The 16,055-nt window shown below is 42.8% G+C and overlaps 1 protein-coding gene across 1 annotated transcript in view; it reads right to left on the bottom strand.

The window, feature by feature from the left end:
• The window catches only part of si:ch73-337l15.2 (glutathione hydrolase 6), a 60,323-nt gene that overhangs the window by 11,910 nt on the left and 32,358 nt on the right, over window positions 1-16,055 (bottom strand). Inside the window, exon 2 of the mRNA XM_048594977.1 lies at window positions 6,677-6,942. Within this exon, the coding sequence (XP_048450934.1) occupies window positions 6,677-6,942 (266 nt within the window). The remainder of the gene's footprint in view (window positions 1-6,676; window positions 6,943-16,055) is intronic.

Below are 16,055 nucleotides of genomic sequence, written 5' to 3'. Positions count from 1 at the left end.
TCCAGCTCTACACCTTGTTATCTCATCATTTATTGCCAATCATTAATTTCTCCAAAGGGAATTAGCCACACCACTGAAGGTCTGGAGTAACAGACACCAGACCAGGTAAGGATGGCAAATTTCCTTCCCTTCCCCATGAGTGAACTAGATTTTGTTTTGACAATCGATAGTGGTTTTGTGGCTGCCATTAGACTAACCTTTTCATTAAGTACTTCTGTTGAATTTGTCACTTAATTCCCAATTAAAGTAATTAATCCCACTTAACTGGGAAGCGTGATCATATGTCCCACTCTTCCACAGGCAGTCCCAAAATGTATAAAATCATAAATGAGGTAACTTAGATGACCAACTTGCCTGATTGACTGCTGCTCTGAACAAGAGCAATTTGTACCAAGTTTCATCAGTAACAGAAATTAACTATTTATTCTAACAGCTAACTCCAACAAAAGCAAAAGACAGGATTTCCGATCAACATCCAGACGACAGATGCAAAGTTATTTTCTCAGTCATTTTGATTTGAGCAATGATGATACACTGTCATCTGTAGGGTGATAGTCTTTCTTCAATTTCACAGTTGATCAGTTTGACCTAGGTCTTCTCTTGTTTTAGCCTTCTCTCTCTAAAGCCTTCTTGGTTTTAATGTCTTTTTCCAAACAGCGTCAGAGAGAGAGGATGCATGTTTTCTATTTGTAGGTTCTGAATGTTTGTTCACTTACAGCAGTCCAACTTCCATTTCAGCTTGTAGTCCCAAAAATAAAACATATGGTCTCTTACAAATTTAGATTTCATCATCTGCCACAGTGGGGTCCAAACCCCTGCTTCCAGAACATTGGCCTGGGATTCTGGACTATGAGATCAGTGACATTACCACTACGTCACTGCTGCCCACTGCAGAGCTGAATGTCTTCAGCACGATGGCTCAAAGTTCAGTCTTGACAGACCCCACTGTCATTTCAGTCCTTTAATTCCTCTGGCCATATGAAACAGGAGCAGGAGTAGGCCAACTGGCCCATAAAACCTGCTCCAACATTCAATAAGATCATGGTTGAGCTCACTGCAGCCTTAACTCTTGTTTCCTGTTCCCTGTAACCTTAGACTCCTTTTTTGATCAAAAAATAAGGATTTTTTTTAGCATTCAATTCAAGCCTGGAACCCTGCCATTTATTTCCTTGTTCCATGCATTCTATTCTTCAAATTATTATGATATATGAAGCCAGGTCTTAGCAAAGACCTTGCTTGCTCAGTATTCTCAAAACTGGAATCATAAAAATTGGGAGCAAAAGAGTGGGATCAAGGTTTGATTGCTTAGACAGCCATAACTCTGAGAAAGCCTCTTCCTAGAGAGCAGTGAAGACAGTGAATATTATTTTAGGCAGAGGTAGATAGATTTTTAATTGACTAAGGAGTCAAAGGGGAAAAAATAAGCAGTAGGCAGGAAAGGGAATTTAAGGCCATAATCAGATCAGATTTAGGACAGGCGATGGCCTAGTGGTATTACTGCTGAACTATTTACCCAGAAACTCAGCTGATGTTCTGAGGACCCAGGTTCGAAATCCACCACGGCAGGCGGCGGAATTTTAATTAAATGAGAAACATCTGAAATAAATCGAGAATGTAATAGTGATCATGAAACCATTGTTGACTGTCAGAAAAATTCGGTCATTAATGTCCTTCAGGGAAGAAAATGCGCTATCCTACATATGACTCCAGACTCACAGCAACATAGTTGATTCTCAACTGCCCTCTGAAATCTGAAAAACTGTCCTCCCACTCAGTTGTATCAATTGCTATGAAGTATCAACAAAGTAGTGAGACGAGACAGATCACCTAGCATCAACCGAGGCATCAGAAAAGACAATGGCAGAAACAACCCTGTCGATTCAGCAAAATCCTCCTCACTAACATCTGGGGGCTAGTGCCAAAATTGGGAGAGCCGTCTCACAGAGCGGTCAAGAAACAGCCTAACAAAGTCATGCCTCACAGAATCATACCTTACAGACAATGTCCCAGACACCACCATTTCTGGATATATCCTGTCCTACTACTGGCAGGACAGACCTGGCAGAGGTGACGACACGGTGGTATATAGTCAGAAAAGAGTTGCTGTGGGAGTCCTCAACATTGACTCTGGACCCCATGATGTCTCATGGCTTCAGGTTAAAGATGGGTAAGGAAACCTCCTGCTGATAACCATGTACCGTCCTCTCTTGGCTGATGAATCAGTATTCCTCAATGTTGAGCAACACTTGGGTGAAGCACTGAAGTTGGCAAGGGCACAAGATGTACTCTGGATGGGGGTTTCAATGTCCATCACCAAGAGTGGCTCAGCAGCAGTACTACTGATCGAGCTGGTCAGGTCCTAAAGGACATAGCTGCTAGACTGGGTCTGCAGCTTGTGGTAAGGGAACCAACAAGAGGGGAAAAACATACTTGAACTCATCCTTACCAGTCTACCAGCTGCAGATGCATCTGTCCATGACAGTATCGGTAAGAGTGATCACCGTAAAGTCTTTCTGGAGACGGAGTCCTGCCTTCAGTTTGAGAATAACCTCCATCATGTTGTGTGGTACTATCACCGTGCTAAATGGGACATACTTCAAGCAGATCTAGCAACTCAAGACTGGGCATCCATGAGGCACTGTGGGCCATCAACAGCAGCAGAATTGTATTCCAGCGCAATCTGCAACTTTGTGGCCCAGCATATCCCCTATTCAAACCCTTACCATCAAGCCAGGGGATCAACCCTGGTTCAATGGAGAGTGCAGGAGGGCATGCCAGGAGCAGCACCAGGCATACTTGAAGATGACGTGTCAATCTAGTGAAGCCATCAAACAGGGAAGCAAGTGACAGATATAGCTAAGCAATTCCACAACCAACTGATCAGACCTAAGCTCTGCAGTTCTGCCACATCCAGTCATGAATGGTGGTGGACAATTAAACAACTCACTGGAGGAGGAGCCTTTACAAATATCCCCATCCTCAATAATGGAAGAGTACAATACAGTAGGTTGAAGCATTCGCAGCAATCTGCAGTCAGAAGTACACAGTGGATGATCCATGTCAGCCTCCTCCTAGCCTTCAGCTAACTCGATTCATTCCACGTGATATCAAGAAACTGTTGGAGGCACGGATCGTGCAGAGGCTACGGGCCCTGACAACATTCTGGCAATAGTACTGAAGGCTTGTGCTCCAGAACTTATGCTCTCCTTGCCAAGCTTCTCCAGCAAAGTTACAACACTGGCATCTACCTGACAATGTGGAAAATTACCCAGGTACATCCTGTACTCAAAAAGTAGGACAAATCCAACATGGCCAATTACCACCCAAATCAGGCTACTCTTGATCATCAGTAAAGTGATGGAACGTGTCAGAAACAGTGCTATCAAGCAGCACCTGCTCAGCAATAACCTGCTCAGCGACGCCCAGTTTGGGTTCTGCCAGGGCCATTCAACTCCTGACCTCATTACAGCCTTGGTTCAAACATGGACAAAGAGCTGAATTCCAGAGGTGAGGTGAGACCATTTTTGACTGAGTGTGACATCAAGGAGCCCTGGCAAAACTGGAATCAAAGCTTATCGGCAAGGGGCAAATTATCCCCTGGTTGGACTCATACCTGACACATAGGAAGATGGTCGTGGTTGTTGGAGGTCTGTCATCTCAGCTCCAGGACATCTTTGCAAGAGTTCCTCAGGGTAGTGTCCTTGGCACAACCATCTTCAGCTACTTCCTCAGTGACCTTCCCTCCATCATACGGTCAGACTGGGGATATTCTCCAATGATTGCATAATGTTCAGTACCATCCATGACTCCTCAGATAGTGAAGCAGTCCATGTTCAAATCCAGGCAATATCCAGGCTTGGGCTGACAAGTGGTGCATAACATTCACGCCACACAAATGCCAAGTAACGATCATTGCCAGTAAGAGACAATCTAACCAGCATCCCTTTACATTCAATGGTGTTATCATCACCGAATCCTCCACTGTCAACATCCTTGGGGTTACAATTGACCAGAAACTCAACTGGACTTGCAACAGAAACAGTGGCTACAACAGCAGGTCAGAAATTAGGCTTCTAAACCTATTTTACAGCACTTGATAATATGTAAGTTATGGTGTTGCAAATGTTCATATAAATATTTCTTAAATATCCTAACTGAACTAAATGTCTGGATTGTTCTTGAGCTTATGATGATGAGAAAGACCCTTCTGAGTGACATTCTCAAAGAAGTGGAGAACAGGTGTAGCCCAGAGTCTGCTCCATAATTTATTATCTTATCTACACCATCTCCCCTCCTCCCATCTCTGCTCCATAATGGTGACACCTTCATCTAACTATCCAGTCTTGAAAGCTCCAACTGATCTCCAGGATTCAAAGCCTTTTCACAAACACTGTTTCAGATTTCCATTACTCTTTGTGTGTGAGTTCCTCACAGTAGTGTCCTAGACCCAACAATCCTCAGCTGCTTCATCAATGACCTTCCCTCCGTCATAAGGTCAGAAGTGGGGATGTTTGTCGATGATTGCACAATGTTCAGCACCATCCGTGACTCCTCAAATACTGAAGCAGTCCATGTTCACTTGCAACAAGATCTGGACAATATCCAGGCTGGTGCTGACACATGGCAAGTGACATTCGTGCCACACAAATGCCAGGCTATGACCATAACCAATAAGAGATGGAGACAATCTAACCAACATCCTTTGACATTCAATGGTGTTACCATCACTGAAATCCCCACTATGAACATCCTGGGGGTTACCAATGACCAGAAACTCAACTGGACTCCCCACATTAACACAGTGGCTACAACAGCAGGTTAGAAGCTAGGAATACTGTGGTGAGTAACTCACCTTCTGACTCCTCAAAGCCTGTCCACCATCTACAAGGCACAAGTCAGGAGTGTGATGGAATACTCCCCATTTGCCTGGATGAGTGCAGCCCCAACAACACTCAAGAAGCTTGACACCATCCAGGACAAAGCAGCCCGCTTGATTGGCACCACATCCACAAGCATTCACTCCCTCCACCACCGACGCTCAGTAGCAGCAGTGTGTACTATCTACAAAATGCACTATAGAAATTCACCTAAGATCCTCAGACAGCACCTTCCAAACCCACAACCACTTCCATCCAGAAGGAAAAGGGCATCAGACATTTGGGAACATCACCATCTGCAAGTTTCCCTCCAAGTCACTCACCATCCTGACTTGGAAATATATCACCATTCCTTCACTGCCGCTGGGTCAAAATCCTGGAATTCCCTCCCTAATAGCATTGTGGGTCAACCCACAGCAGGAGGACTGCAGCGGTTCAAGAAGGCAGCTCACCACCACCTTCTCAAGGGCAACTAGGGATGGGCAAGAAATGCTGGCCAGCCTGCGACGCTCACATCCTACAAATGAATTAAAAAAAAAGTTGCATGCTGACATTACCCTGAATGGTTAAACTCTAATTTTAGGATTATGTTGCCTTGCTCATGATTCCAATACCAGAGGGAAACAGTTAATCTTTATCTACCTTATCAATTCCCCTAATCCTTTTAAATGCCTCAATTAGAGCATCCATTGATCTTTTTATTTTCAGGAGAATTCTAGCCAAATCTATATGATTGGTGCTCAGAATTAAACCCTTTTAACCTTCTTCATAAAATGTACGTTATGTAATAGAGGATGGTGTTTTGTATATTACAGATCTATATATTAAATATTGGCAGTGTGCAAAATAAAAAGTGCGTACATCCTGTCACACTTTAGAGTTGAGGTGTCATAACAATGTCTTCATTCAGCAAAACTAAAACTGAAGCAAAGACTCTGAAGTGAACCAACTGTCAGGGTGTTCAAGACTGCAAGTGATTCAATTTCATGGTTCTGTGGATTAATTACTCGAGTTTTCGCCTGCTTAATGGCTTTAATCAAGGACGTTGGACAGAGTTACTGATTTTGCAACTCCTCGCCAGTGACCCATTAACCCTGAGATGATCAGCACAGGGAAGAGTACTGCAAGAGCACACCAAGACCTTTAAAACAAAACTCACTCATTTACTAATTTCAGCCAGCAGAACCATATGAACATACAAGGTAGGGAGCAGGGTTAAGCTAGTTTACCCCTCCATTATTCAATGAGATAATAACTGGTCTGACTGCGTCTTTGATTCCATGTTCTCACCTACCCTGATCATCTTTGACTTCCTGATTAGGTCAAGAATCTACCTACCTCTGCCTTAAAACTATAATGACGTCACCTCCACCGCTCTCTGGGCAAGAGATTTCCAAAGACACAGGGACCCTCAGAGGGGAAAATAAACTCCTCCACGCAATTTTAAATTGAAGACCTTTTATTTTCAAACTGTGTCCCTGAGATCTAGTCTTTCTCACAAGGGAAGACACCTCTTCTGAGTTTATCCAGTCAATTTTGCTCAGGGTCTTATGTGTTTCAATAAGATCACTTCTCATTCTTCTAAAGTCCAACAGAAAAGCTGGGCCTACATCAAATCTTTCTTCATAAGCTAACCGCCACTCCCTGCAAAAACGGAGCCTTTTTTGTTCATTGGCCTTCATTGCATTCACTGTAGGATCATAGCCTGAGAGATCCTCAGGTCATGGCAGCCAGCGTGAACGAGAAAGTAGTGAGCAGAAACAGCTTTAAAGTGAAGGGTGTAGAATCTCTTCACTGACCTGAATCAGAAATCACAGCGGCATGGTGATAGACTCCACGTTCGTGGTGATGAGCAGGAGCTCCTTTGTTGCCATGGTGATGGTGGCCTTCCCCATGGTGAGCTTTTTCATCTTTGGAACTGCTGCCTTTCCCGGGAAACTCCACGCTGCCATACCTTAAAACGTGGAATCCAAAATAAAGGCCAATGCCGAGCAACACCATCGACGCACTAATACGAACGCAAGACTCCCGCTTCTGACGAGAAAGTAAGGAGCGCGCTGATGCCCTAAAAACAGAGAAAACTATTGTTGCATTCAAGCCCAATTTATTTGGGATGGGGAGGGAAGGAGTGGGTAAGGGAAAATAGATTCAGATATCACAGAAGACTTCTATTCAGCCCATCGTGCTAGTGTCTGGAAGCAGAAACTCACTGTTTTCCTCGACATTCTTTCCCCATAACCTTGCACATCTTTCCCTTCTGAATCACATGCTGAATTGAAATATCTTTGAAATTATTGAACTTAACGACTCACTGCATAAGAGTTTTTTTTTCACTTTAAGAAAATGTGTGAAGTGAGATAGAGCCTTGAAGTGATTACACTTTGTTCCTTTCTTCCAGCTCCAGGATGCTATTTGCACCATGAAAACCTTATCCTTGCTGTTGGGATTCAGGCCAGTTTCTGTACTCAAACACTGGCAACACTGTGTCTTATTTATTTCATTCAGCCTCAGTCTTATAGGTGGTATGTTACAAATGTTCCTGACATCAAGAGTAAGGCAAGGTACTACAATGTACTGCTTTTCGTCCTTTATATAAATGATTCAGATGTGAATATAGGAGGTATGGTTAGTAAGCTTGCAGATGCCATCCAAAATAGGTGGTGTAGTGGACAGTGAAGATTATCTCAGAGTACAATGGTACCTTGAACAGTTGGGCCAATGGGCTGATGAGTGGCAGATGGAGTTTAATTTAGATAAATGTGGGATGTTACATTTTGGTAAGGCACACCAGGACAGGACTCATACAGTTAAAGGTTGGACCCTGGGGTGTGTTACCAGACAAAGAGACCTAGGGGTGCAGGTGCATAGTTCCTTGAATGTGGAGTCAGGATGGTGAAGGTGGTGTTTGGCACACTGGTGAGTTTTTGGAGTAGAGCGTACAGTTCCGGTCACCATGCTATTGGAAGGATAGTATTAAAGTGGAAAAGGTGCAGAAAAGATTTACAAGGATGTTACCCGGACTGGAGGGTTTGAGTTGTAAGAAGAGACTGGATAGGCTGGGGCTTTCTTCCCTAGAGTGTAGGAGACTGAAGGATGACCTTATAGAGATTTCTAAAATCATGAAGGGCATGGATAAGGTGAATAGCAAAGGTCTTTTCCTGAGAGTAGGGGAGTTCAAACCTAGAGGGCATAATTTTAAGGTGTGAGGAGAAAGATTTAAAATGCACCTGAGGGGCAATTTTTATTACATAAATGGCAGTTGTTTTGTAGAATGACCTGCCAAACAAAGTGGTAGAGGCAAGTACAGTTACAACATTTAAAAGGCATTTGGATAGGTACATGAATAGGAAAGGTTCAGAGGGATATGGGCCAAGCACGGACAAATGGAACGAGATTAGTTTGAGAAACTGGTCGGCATGGACGAGTTGGACTGAAGAGTCTGTTTCTGTGCTGTACAACTCTGTAAACTTTGACAGTAAACTTGCAAGTAATATCAAGACAGACAGCAAGACCTTCTTGAATATATAAAAAGGAAGAGAGGGCCCAAAAAGAACATAGACCCTTTAGAGAATGAGACTGGAAAAAATAATAATGGGGAAATCAGGAAATAACAAGGGTATTGAATAAATACTTTGCATCAGGCTTTGCAGGAAAATAATACAGATAGCATTTCAAAAATACTATATAAACAGAGATAGGAAATAAATACACTAACTACCACAGGAGAAAAAGTGCTGAAGAAACCAATGGGGACTAAGGATCAACAAGTCCCCTAGACCTGATGGGATGCATCCTAGGATATGGAAAAAATGCTGCAGAGATAGCTGTGGTAACCTTCCAAGAATCCTTAGATTCTGTGGATTGTCAGATCAACACCATGATCTCATTGACTGGCAGAGCAGACGTGATGAATTGCCCACTTCTGTTCCTACATCTTACCGTCTAATTGTTAATGTTACTGTACAGAAGGAGGTCATTCAGCCCACTGTGTCTACACCAACTCTCCAAATGAGCAATTCACTCTGTGCCATTCTCCTACCTTCTCCTTGTATTCTGACACATTCTTCATTTTCAGTTAACAGTCTAATTCCCTTCTGGATGCTTCCTGTCCTCTACAGTCCTAACGTCTACAATCTATCTTCATAAGCGAAGTTTCCTATCCCTTAAAACATTTGCATGAACTTTTCTTGCACTTTACTGAAAGCCTTCACATCCTTCTGCAAGTGTTGCAGCACAGGACAAAGTACTCCAGCTGAGTGGCATATCTTGGCTCAATTCCCCACAATCAACTTTCTGGGTATTAACATTCACCAAACACTGACCTGGACCAGTCATAAAATTACTTTGGCTACAAGAACAGGCCAGAACCTAGGAATTCTGTGGCAAGTAGATCAGATTCCACACTACCATCTACAAGGCACAAGTCAGGAGTGTGATGGAATACTCCCCACTTGTTTAGATGTGGATGCAGCTCCAACAACACTCTAGAAGCTTGACACTATCCAGAACAAAGCAGAACACTTGATTGAAAATATATCCACAAACATTCATTTCTTCCACCAGCTGTGTGTACTATTTACAAGAAGCACTGCAGAAATTCACTAAGGCTCCTTGGACAGCACCTTCCAAATCCACTACCTCAACTAATTAGAAGATCAAGGGCAGCAGATACGTAGGAAACCACTAACTGCAAGATCCATCCAAGTCACTCATTATTCACCATTATTTCGGTGTCGCTAGATCAATATTCTGGATTTCTCTTCCTAACGGGATTGAGGGCATAACCACATCAAGTGGACTGTAGCAGTTTCAGAAAGCAGTTCATCACTATCTTCCTAAGGTCAATTACAGATGGGGGGAGAAAACGCTGGACGAGTCATTAACACTCACATTCTGTGGGGAGGGTATAGTGTAGATTTTTTAAAAATTACATCCAACGGCATGCATTCTTTAGGTCTTTCACTGGAACCACTTTTGAAAACTAGGTCTTTACATTAAGTACAATATCCCACCCAACGGAGTCCTGGGTAACGTGTCTGCTGCACGGACCTCAGAGACAGTGACTTCCAAAACCAAAAGTCAATACTCAAACGGTTTTAGCATGCCAATGAGTGTATGCTGAACCTCTGAGTGGCTGCCATGCAGTTCAGAGAGAAATGTAACACCTGGGACAAAGGGAAACAATCCCAAAGTAAGAAAGAGGTGAGAGTTGAGGAAAAAAAAATCAAACTTTTTCTTAAATTTATTCACAGGGTGCAGGTGTTGCTGGCCAGGCCAGTAGTTGTTTGTTATCCCCAACTGCCCAGATGTCACATGTAGTCCAGACCAGGTAAGGACAGCATATTTCCTTCCCTAAAGCACATTAGTGAACCAGATGGGATTTTACAACAATTGAGTCTGTTTATGTGAGCTGGCTTTTTGTTCCAGATTTTGTTCCCATTGAATTCAAATTTCACCATCTACCACAGTGGGATTCGAATCCACACCCCCAGAACATTAACCTGGGATTCTGGATTACTAGTCTGGTGACACTATTACTATGCCACCACCTCCCTTTAATTGATATTGTGTCTCTCAGAACATTCCCTAGCCAATAGAGTAAGTTTGAAATGTCGTCTCTGTTGCAAACGGAAATGAGATCTAATAGTATACACTGAGAAAGAAGGCACGCTTAGTGATCTTTGGGTGAAGGATAGATCAGATCATAAATTTAACTGAGAAACCCCCTGCTTTTCTTGGAGACGATACTACAGGATCATTTACATCCACTTGAGGGGGCGCAGAAGTAGCCTCAGTTTAATGCATTACCTGGAAGACAGCACCTCTGACACTGCAGTACTCCCTCAGTGCTGGCCTGTGAATGGCAGCTGAGATTGAGAACTTGAGTCTATGGAACTATCGCTAGAAGGGGGGACCAATGTAGATTTAGTGTAGCTTTGGTGGTACAGACTTGATGGGCTAAAGGGCCTCTTCTGCACTGCATGATTCTATCATTCCAAGCCTCTGAAACAGGGGGTGAACTCATGAGCTTCTACCTCAGGGGCAAATGGTAAAATAAAGGTAGGGAGCTCTGTTCTTGGAGGCTGAAACCTAACTGAACAGTTTATGCAGTTTATACACAGTCAATACGCGGAAGCACGTACATGCTAAAATCTAATAAAGGTGTATATATAAAGTGAAGAAGCTTTCTGAACATGGCAGAAATCTAATCAAAATAGTGCCATAAATCTGGAGAGCTAGGTTTGAATCGCTCATGGCCATTATGCAAACTAAATCTTAATTGAGGCTTGAAATCATTCCTCTGCACTGGACCCCAGTAGGTGCACTGTTCGACCGGGATCTCTTATCTAGCGTGTACATTTCCCTGAACTCACCAAGAACACTCATGAGGAGCCCTGCAGTCAGTACAAATCAAGTCTCAAGTAATCACATTTTGTCAGGGAACCTGGATTATCAACTGCAATGTAACAACTACAAATTTGTCAAGGGAACATCTGCCACCAATTTCTTCAAAATACTTGGACCAATGACAAAAATATTGGTGAACTGCAAGAGTATAGTCCTCTTGAAATATATCTGATGAGGCAATTAAATAACAGTAGAGGCCAAGCCATTTGTATAAATTAATGTGCACCCAGAGCGTGTTCACTGACAGTTTGACTATCAGTCATGGAAGATAAATTTTTCATATATCATGGGCTGTCATTTATTCCCCTCAGTTGTGAATTAGGTGAAAGGTCAGGCTCCATTGTACATTTTGCACCAAGTTTGAACAGTATTAATCAGAAGCCTAAGCAAGTTCAGAGCTTTGAGCAAAAATCCAGACTTACAGTCCCAATGCAGTACTGAAGGAGTCCTCATGTGGTACTGAGGGAGCCGCAGTGCAATACTGAAGGAATCCTATTGGGGGTTACACTACAAGATAGTAAGAACTGCCGATGCTGAAGTCAGAGATAGCAGATTGTGGAGCTGGAAGATCACAGCAGGCCAGGCAGCATCAGAGGAGCGGGAAAGTTGACATTTCATGTCGGGAGTTTCCAATGGCTCTTTTGGGTGGCTGGTGGAATGCCATGCCAGCATTTCAAAGAGGAGTAGCGGAGGTCTTTCTCGGCTTGGTATCAATATTTGTCCTTCAAAATCAGCAACATGAACACACAAACCAAAAGCAAAATAACTTTTGTTTTAAAAATGTAATGACAGTCTGCACTTATTGTCCATCCCTAACTGCACTCCAGAAGATGCATTCAATGACAACATGGTGGCTTGTTAGGAAATTTCAGAAGATGGTCGAGTCAAGCACATTGCTGTGTGTCTGGAGTCACATGTAGGCTAGACCATATAAGGATAGCAAATTTCCACACACCGTTGCCCCCCCTCAGAGGCAGTGAACCCAATGTAACATTAGGACATTCCAGTAAGTATAGTCATGATTATTGATAATTACATTTTTTAATTTCAGACCTACTCAATTAAATGAATTCCAATTCTTAAGCTGCCATAAGATTTGAATTCAAGTCTCTGGAGGATTATTAGTACAAGCCTCTGGAATACTATTGCAGTGATATAAGCATTTTGCTAAGTTAAATTCGTTTATCTGTGCAAGTGATGTGCTCTGGATGAAGGAACATAGACAGCCAGTATAAAATGAATGGTACTTTTCTTCATTCATTCACGGGGTTTGAGCACTGCGGGCTAGACTAGCATTTACTGCCTATCCCAAATTTCCCTCAAGAAGGAGGTCGGGTGCTCCTTTTTTTTAAATAGCTGCATTTGCGTGGTGTAGGTAGAACCGCAGTGCTTTATTTTCATTTGTTCATGGGATATGGAAGTTGTTGCCCCTTTATTACACATCCTTAATTGTCCCAGAGGGCAGTTAAGAGTCAACCAAATTTGCTACGGTTCTGGATTCATGCACAGGCCAGACCAGGTAAGAACAGCAGATTTACATCCTTAAAAAAACCATTAGTAAACCAGATGGGGTTTTACAACAAGTGACGGTGGTTTACATGGTCACTATTAGGCTAGCTTTGCATTCCAGAGTCTTATTGATTTCAAATTTCATCATGGTGGGAACCCAACTCATTTCTCCAGAACATGAGTCTGGCCTTCTGGATTTTTGACATCACCACTATGTGACCGCCTACCCAGAGGCAGATTGGAGGTGGGCTTCCAGGATTTTGACCCAGCAACAAAGAAATGGCGACACAGATCCAAGTTAGAATGGCGTTGCCTGGAGGGATCCTGCAAGTACTGCTGCTCCCATGAATTTGCTGACCTTGCCCATCGAGGCAGTAGAGATCAAAGGTTTGGAAGGTGCTGTTCAAAAGGAGTCTTGATGAGTTGTTGCAGTGCATCTTTTAGATGGTAAACACTATTGCCATTGTGTGTCGGTGGTAGGGGCAGTGAATGTTGTCTGTAGTGGATGTGGTGTTAATCAAGTGACCTGCTTTGTCCTGGATGGAATCAAGCCTCTTGAATATTGTTGGAGCTGCACCTATCCAGGCAAGTGGTGAATATACCATCATACTTCTGACTTATACCTTGTACTGATTTTGGGGAGGCAGAAGGTGAGTCACTTGCTCCAGGACTAGTCTCTGACCTCTCTGAAGAGAGTGGAAGAACAGAAGGGCCTGGAACTGTATATTCATAAATCTTTGATAGATAGCAGGTCAAGACGTAAATGCAAATTTGGATTGCAAAAGCTTCTATAGGTATGTGAAAAGAAAACAATGAGTGAAAACAAAGGTAAGTCCCTTACAATCACAACAGGGGAAGTGAGAATGGGGAACAAAGACGGCAGGCGATTAAATACATATTTTGGTTCTGTCTTCACAAAGTAGGCCACAAATGTAGTCCCACATATTTTGGGGAACACAGAGTTTAGTGAGAGGAAGGAACTGCAGGAAAGCATTATTAATAGGCAAATGATGTTGGGGAAATTGATAGAATTAAAAGCCTGATAATCTACATCCCAGAGTACTTAAGGAAGTGGCCTAGAAACAGTGGATGCATTGGTGGTCATCTTTCAAGATTCCACAGATTCTAGAACAGTTCATATGAGTTGGAGGGTAGCTAATGTAACCCCACTATTTAAAAATTGGAGGGAGAGAGAAAGCAGGAAATTATAGACTAGTTAGCCTGCCATCGGTAGGAGAAAAAATGCTGCAGTCCATTATAAAAGCAGAGCACTTGGAAAACAGTGACAGGATCAGACAGAGTCAGCATGGATTTACAAAAGGGAAATCATGCCTGACAAATCTACTGAAGTTTTGAGAGTATGCAGAGAGGTTTTGAGAGTTGATGAAGGGCAGACAGTGGATGTGGTTTATTTGGATTTTCAGAAGGCTGTCAACAAGCTCCCACATAAAAGATTAATATGTAAAATTAAAGCTTATGTGACTGGGGGTAGTGTACTGACATGGATAGAGAACTGGTTGGCAGACAGGAAACAAAGAGCAGGAATAAGCAGGCCTTTTCTCCCCCAAAGTGGCAGCCAGTGTCTAGTGGGGAGCCGCATGGATTAGTGCTTAGACTCCTGCTACTTGCAATATATATTAAGGATCCAAATGAGGAAACTAAATGCAACATCTTCTAGTTTGGAGATGACACAAATTTGGGTGGGACGGTGAACAGCGAGGAGGATGCAGATTCTTCAGTGCAATTTGGACAAGTTGAGTCAGTGGACAAATACATGACCAATGCAGTATAATGTGAGGATAAATGTGAGGTTTTCCACCTTGGTAGCAAAAGCAGGAAGGCAGATTATTATCTGAATGGTGATGGATTGGGAAAGGAGGCATGTAGGTCAACAGTCAGTGAAGAAAGCAAATGACATGTTGGCCTTCATAATGAGAGGATTCGAGTACAGGAACTGGGATGTCTTGCTGCAACTGTACAGGACCCTGGTGAGACCCACCTGGAGTATTATGTGTAGTTTTGGTCTCCTTATCTGAGGATGGATGTTCTAGCTATGGAGGTAGTGCAACAAAGGTTTACCAGAATGATCCCTGGGATGGCAGGACTGATGTACAGCAAGAGACTGGATTGGTTGGGACAAAATTCATTGAATTTTAGAAGAATGAAGGAGAATCTCAGAAATCTATAAACTTCTAACAGGACGAGACAGGGTAAATGCAGGATGTTCCAATGACCAGGGAATCTAGAACCAGGGGTCACATTCTAAAGATCTGCGGTAGGCCATTCAGGACTGAGATAAGGAGAAATTTCTTCATCCAGACAGTGGTAAGCCTGTGGAATTCTCTGCCACATAATGTATTTGAGGCCAAAACATTGAATTCTTTCAAGAAGCAGATAGATATAATTCTTTGGGCTAAAGAGCTCAAATGGTAAGGGGAGGAAGTGGGACCAGGGTACTCAGTTCGATGATCAGCCATAACCATAGTGAATGATGGAGCAGGTTCAAAGGGCCAAATGGCCTACTCCTGCTACTGGTTTCTATCTTGCTATGTTCTCTTCTGAAGGATCAAAGGACCAAAGCATCAGTACACAAGTGCCATGTTTGAATACAGTAAAAGGGAAGTCTGGGTAAACTGGGCAACACCATGTTTGGGATTAAAAAGGCTACAGATACCTGGGCAAGACAAGTAAGGATTTGCAGAGTTCTGCTTAGGAGTTCCAAGTAGGAGACAGTGGGATTAAACTAGGTGTTAATAAAACTGTGCTTTCAGAATACGTACATGGAACAAGGAAATGAAGTGCAGCTTGAATGAAAGTGAAGTTCAAGCTCGAGAAAGACAGTCCATGTCAGGGTTCCTTCTCATTATCTGGTAGCTAGAGATGAAAGTGTGGAGAGCAGGAAATCAAACAGAATTCAAAGACTTAGCATATTATTATCTTCCTTTTCTTAAAGACTATTGTGATGAGCAGCCTAGTCTGTATTGCATTCTGCGCTGTTTGGAGGCTGCTTATTCAATTACCTGTTCATGTTCAGACCCACATCTATTATTTACCAATGAACTTAACTTTTCCCTTTACTTTGCATGAGTCAGCAATGCAAATACAAACATTTAATTGAACAAACTGTCTTCATCTCCACTTTGAAAATTTTAGCCTTCACCAAATAAACCCTATTCATTTCAAGACAACAAGGTGCAGGGCTGGATGAACACAGCAGGCCAAGCAGCATCATAGGAGCAGAAAGGCTGACGTTTCGGGCCT

The sequence above is a fragment of the Rhincodon typus genome, chromosome 3 (genome assembly GCF_021869965.1).
Source record: "Rhincodon typus isolate 14 chromosome 3, sRhiTyp1.1, whole genome shotgun sequence".
Taxonomy (NCBI): domain Eukaryota; kingdom Metazoa; phylum Chordata; class Chondrichthyes; order Orectolobiformes; family Rhincodontidae; genus Rhincodon; species Rhincodon typus.
This window is presented reverse-complemented; position numbering and strand designations above follow the sequence as displayed.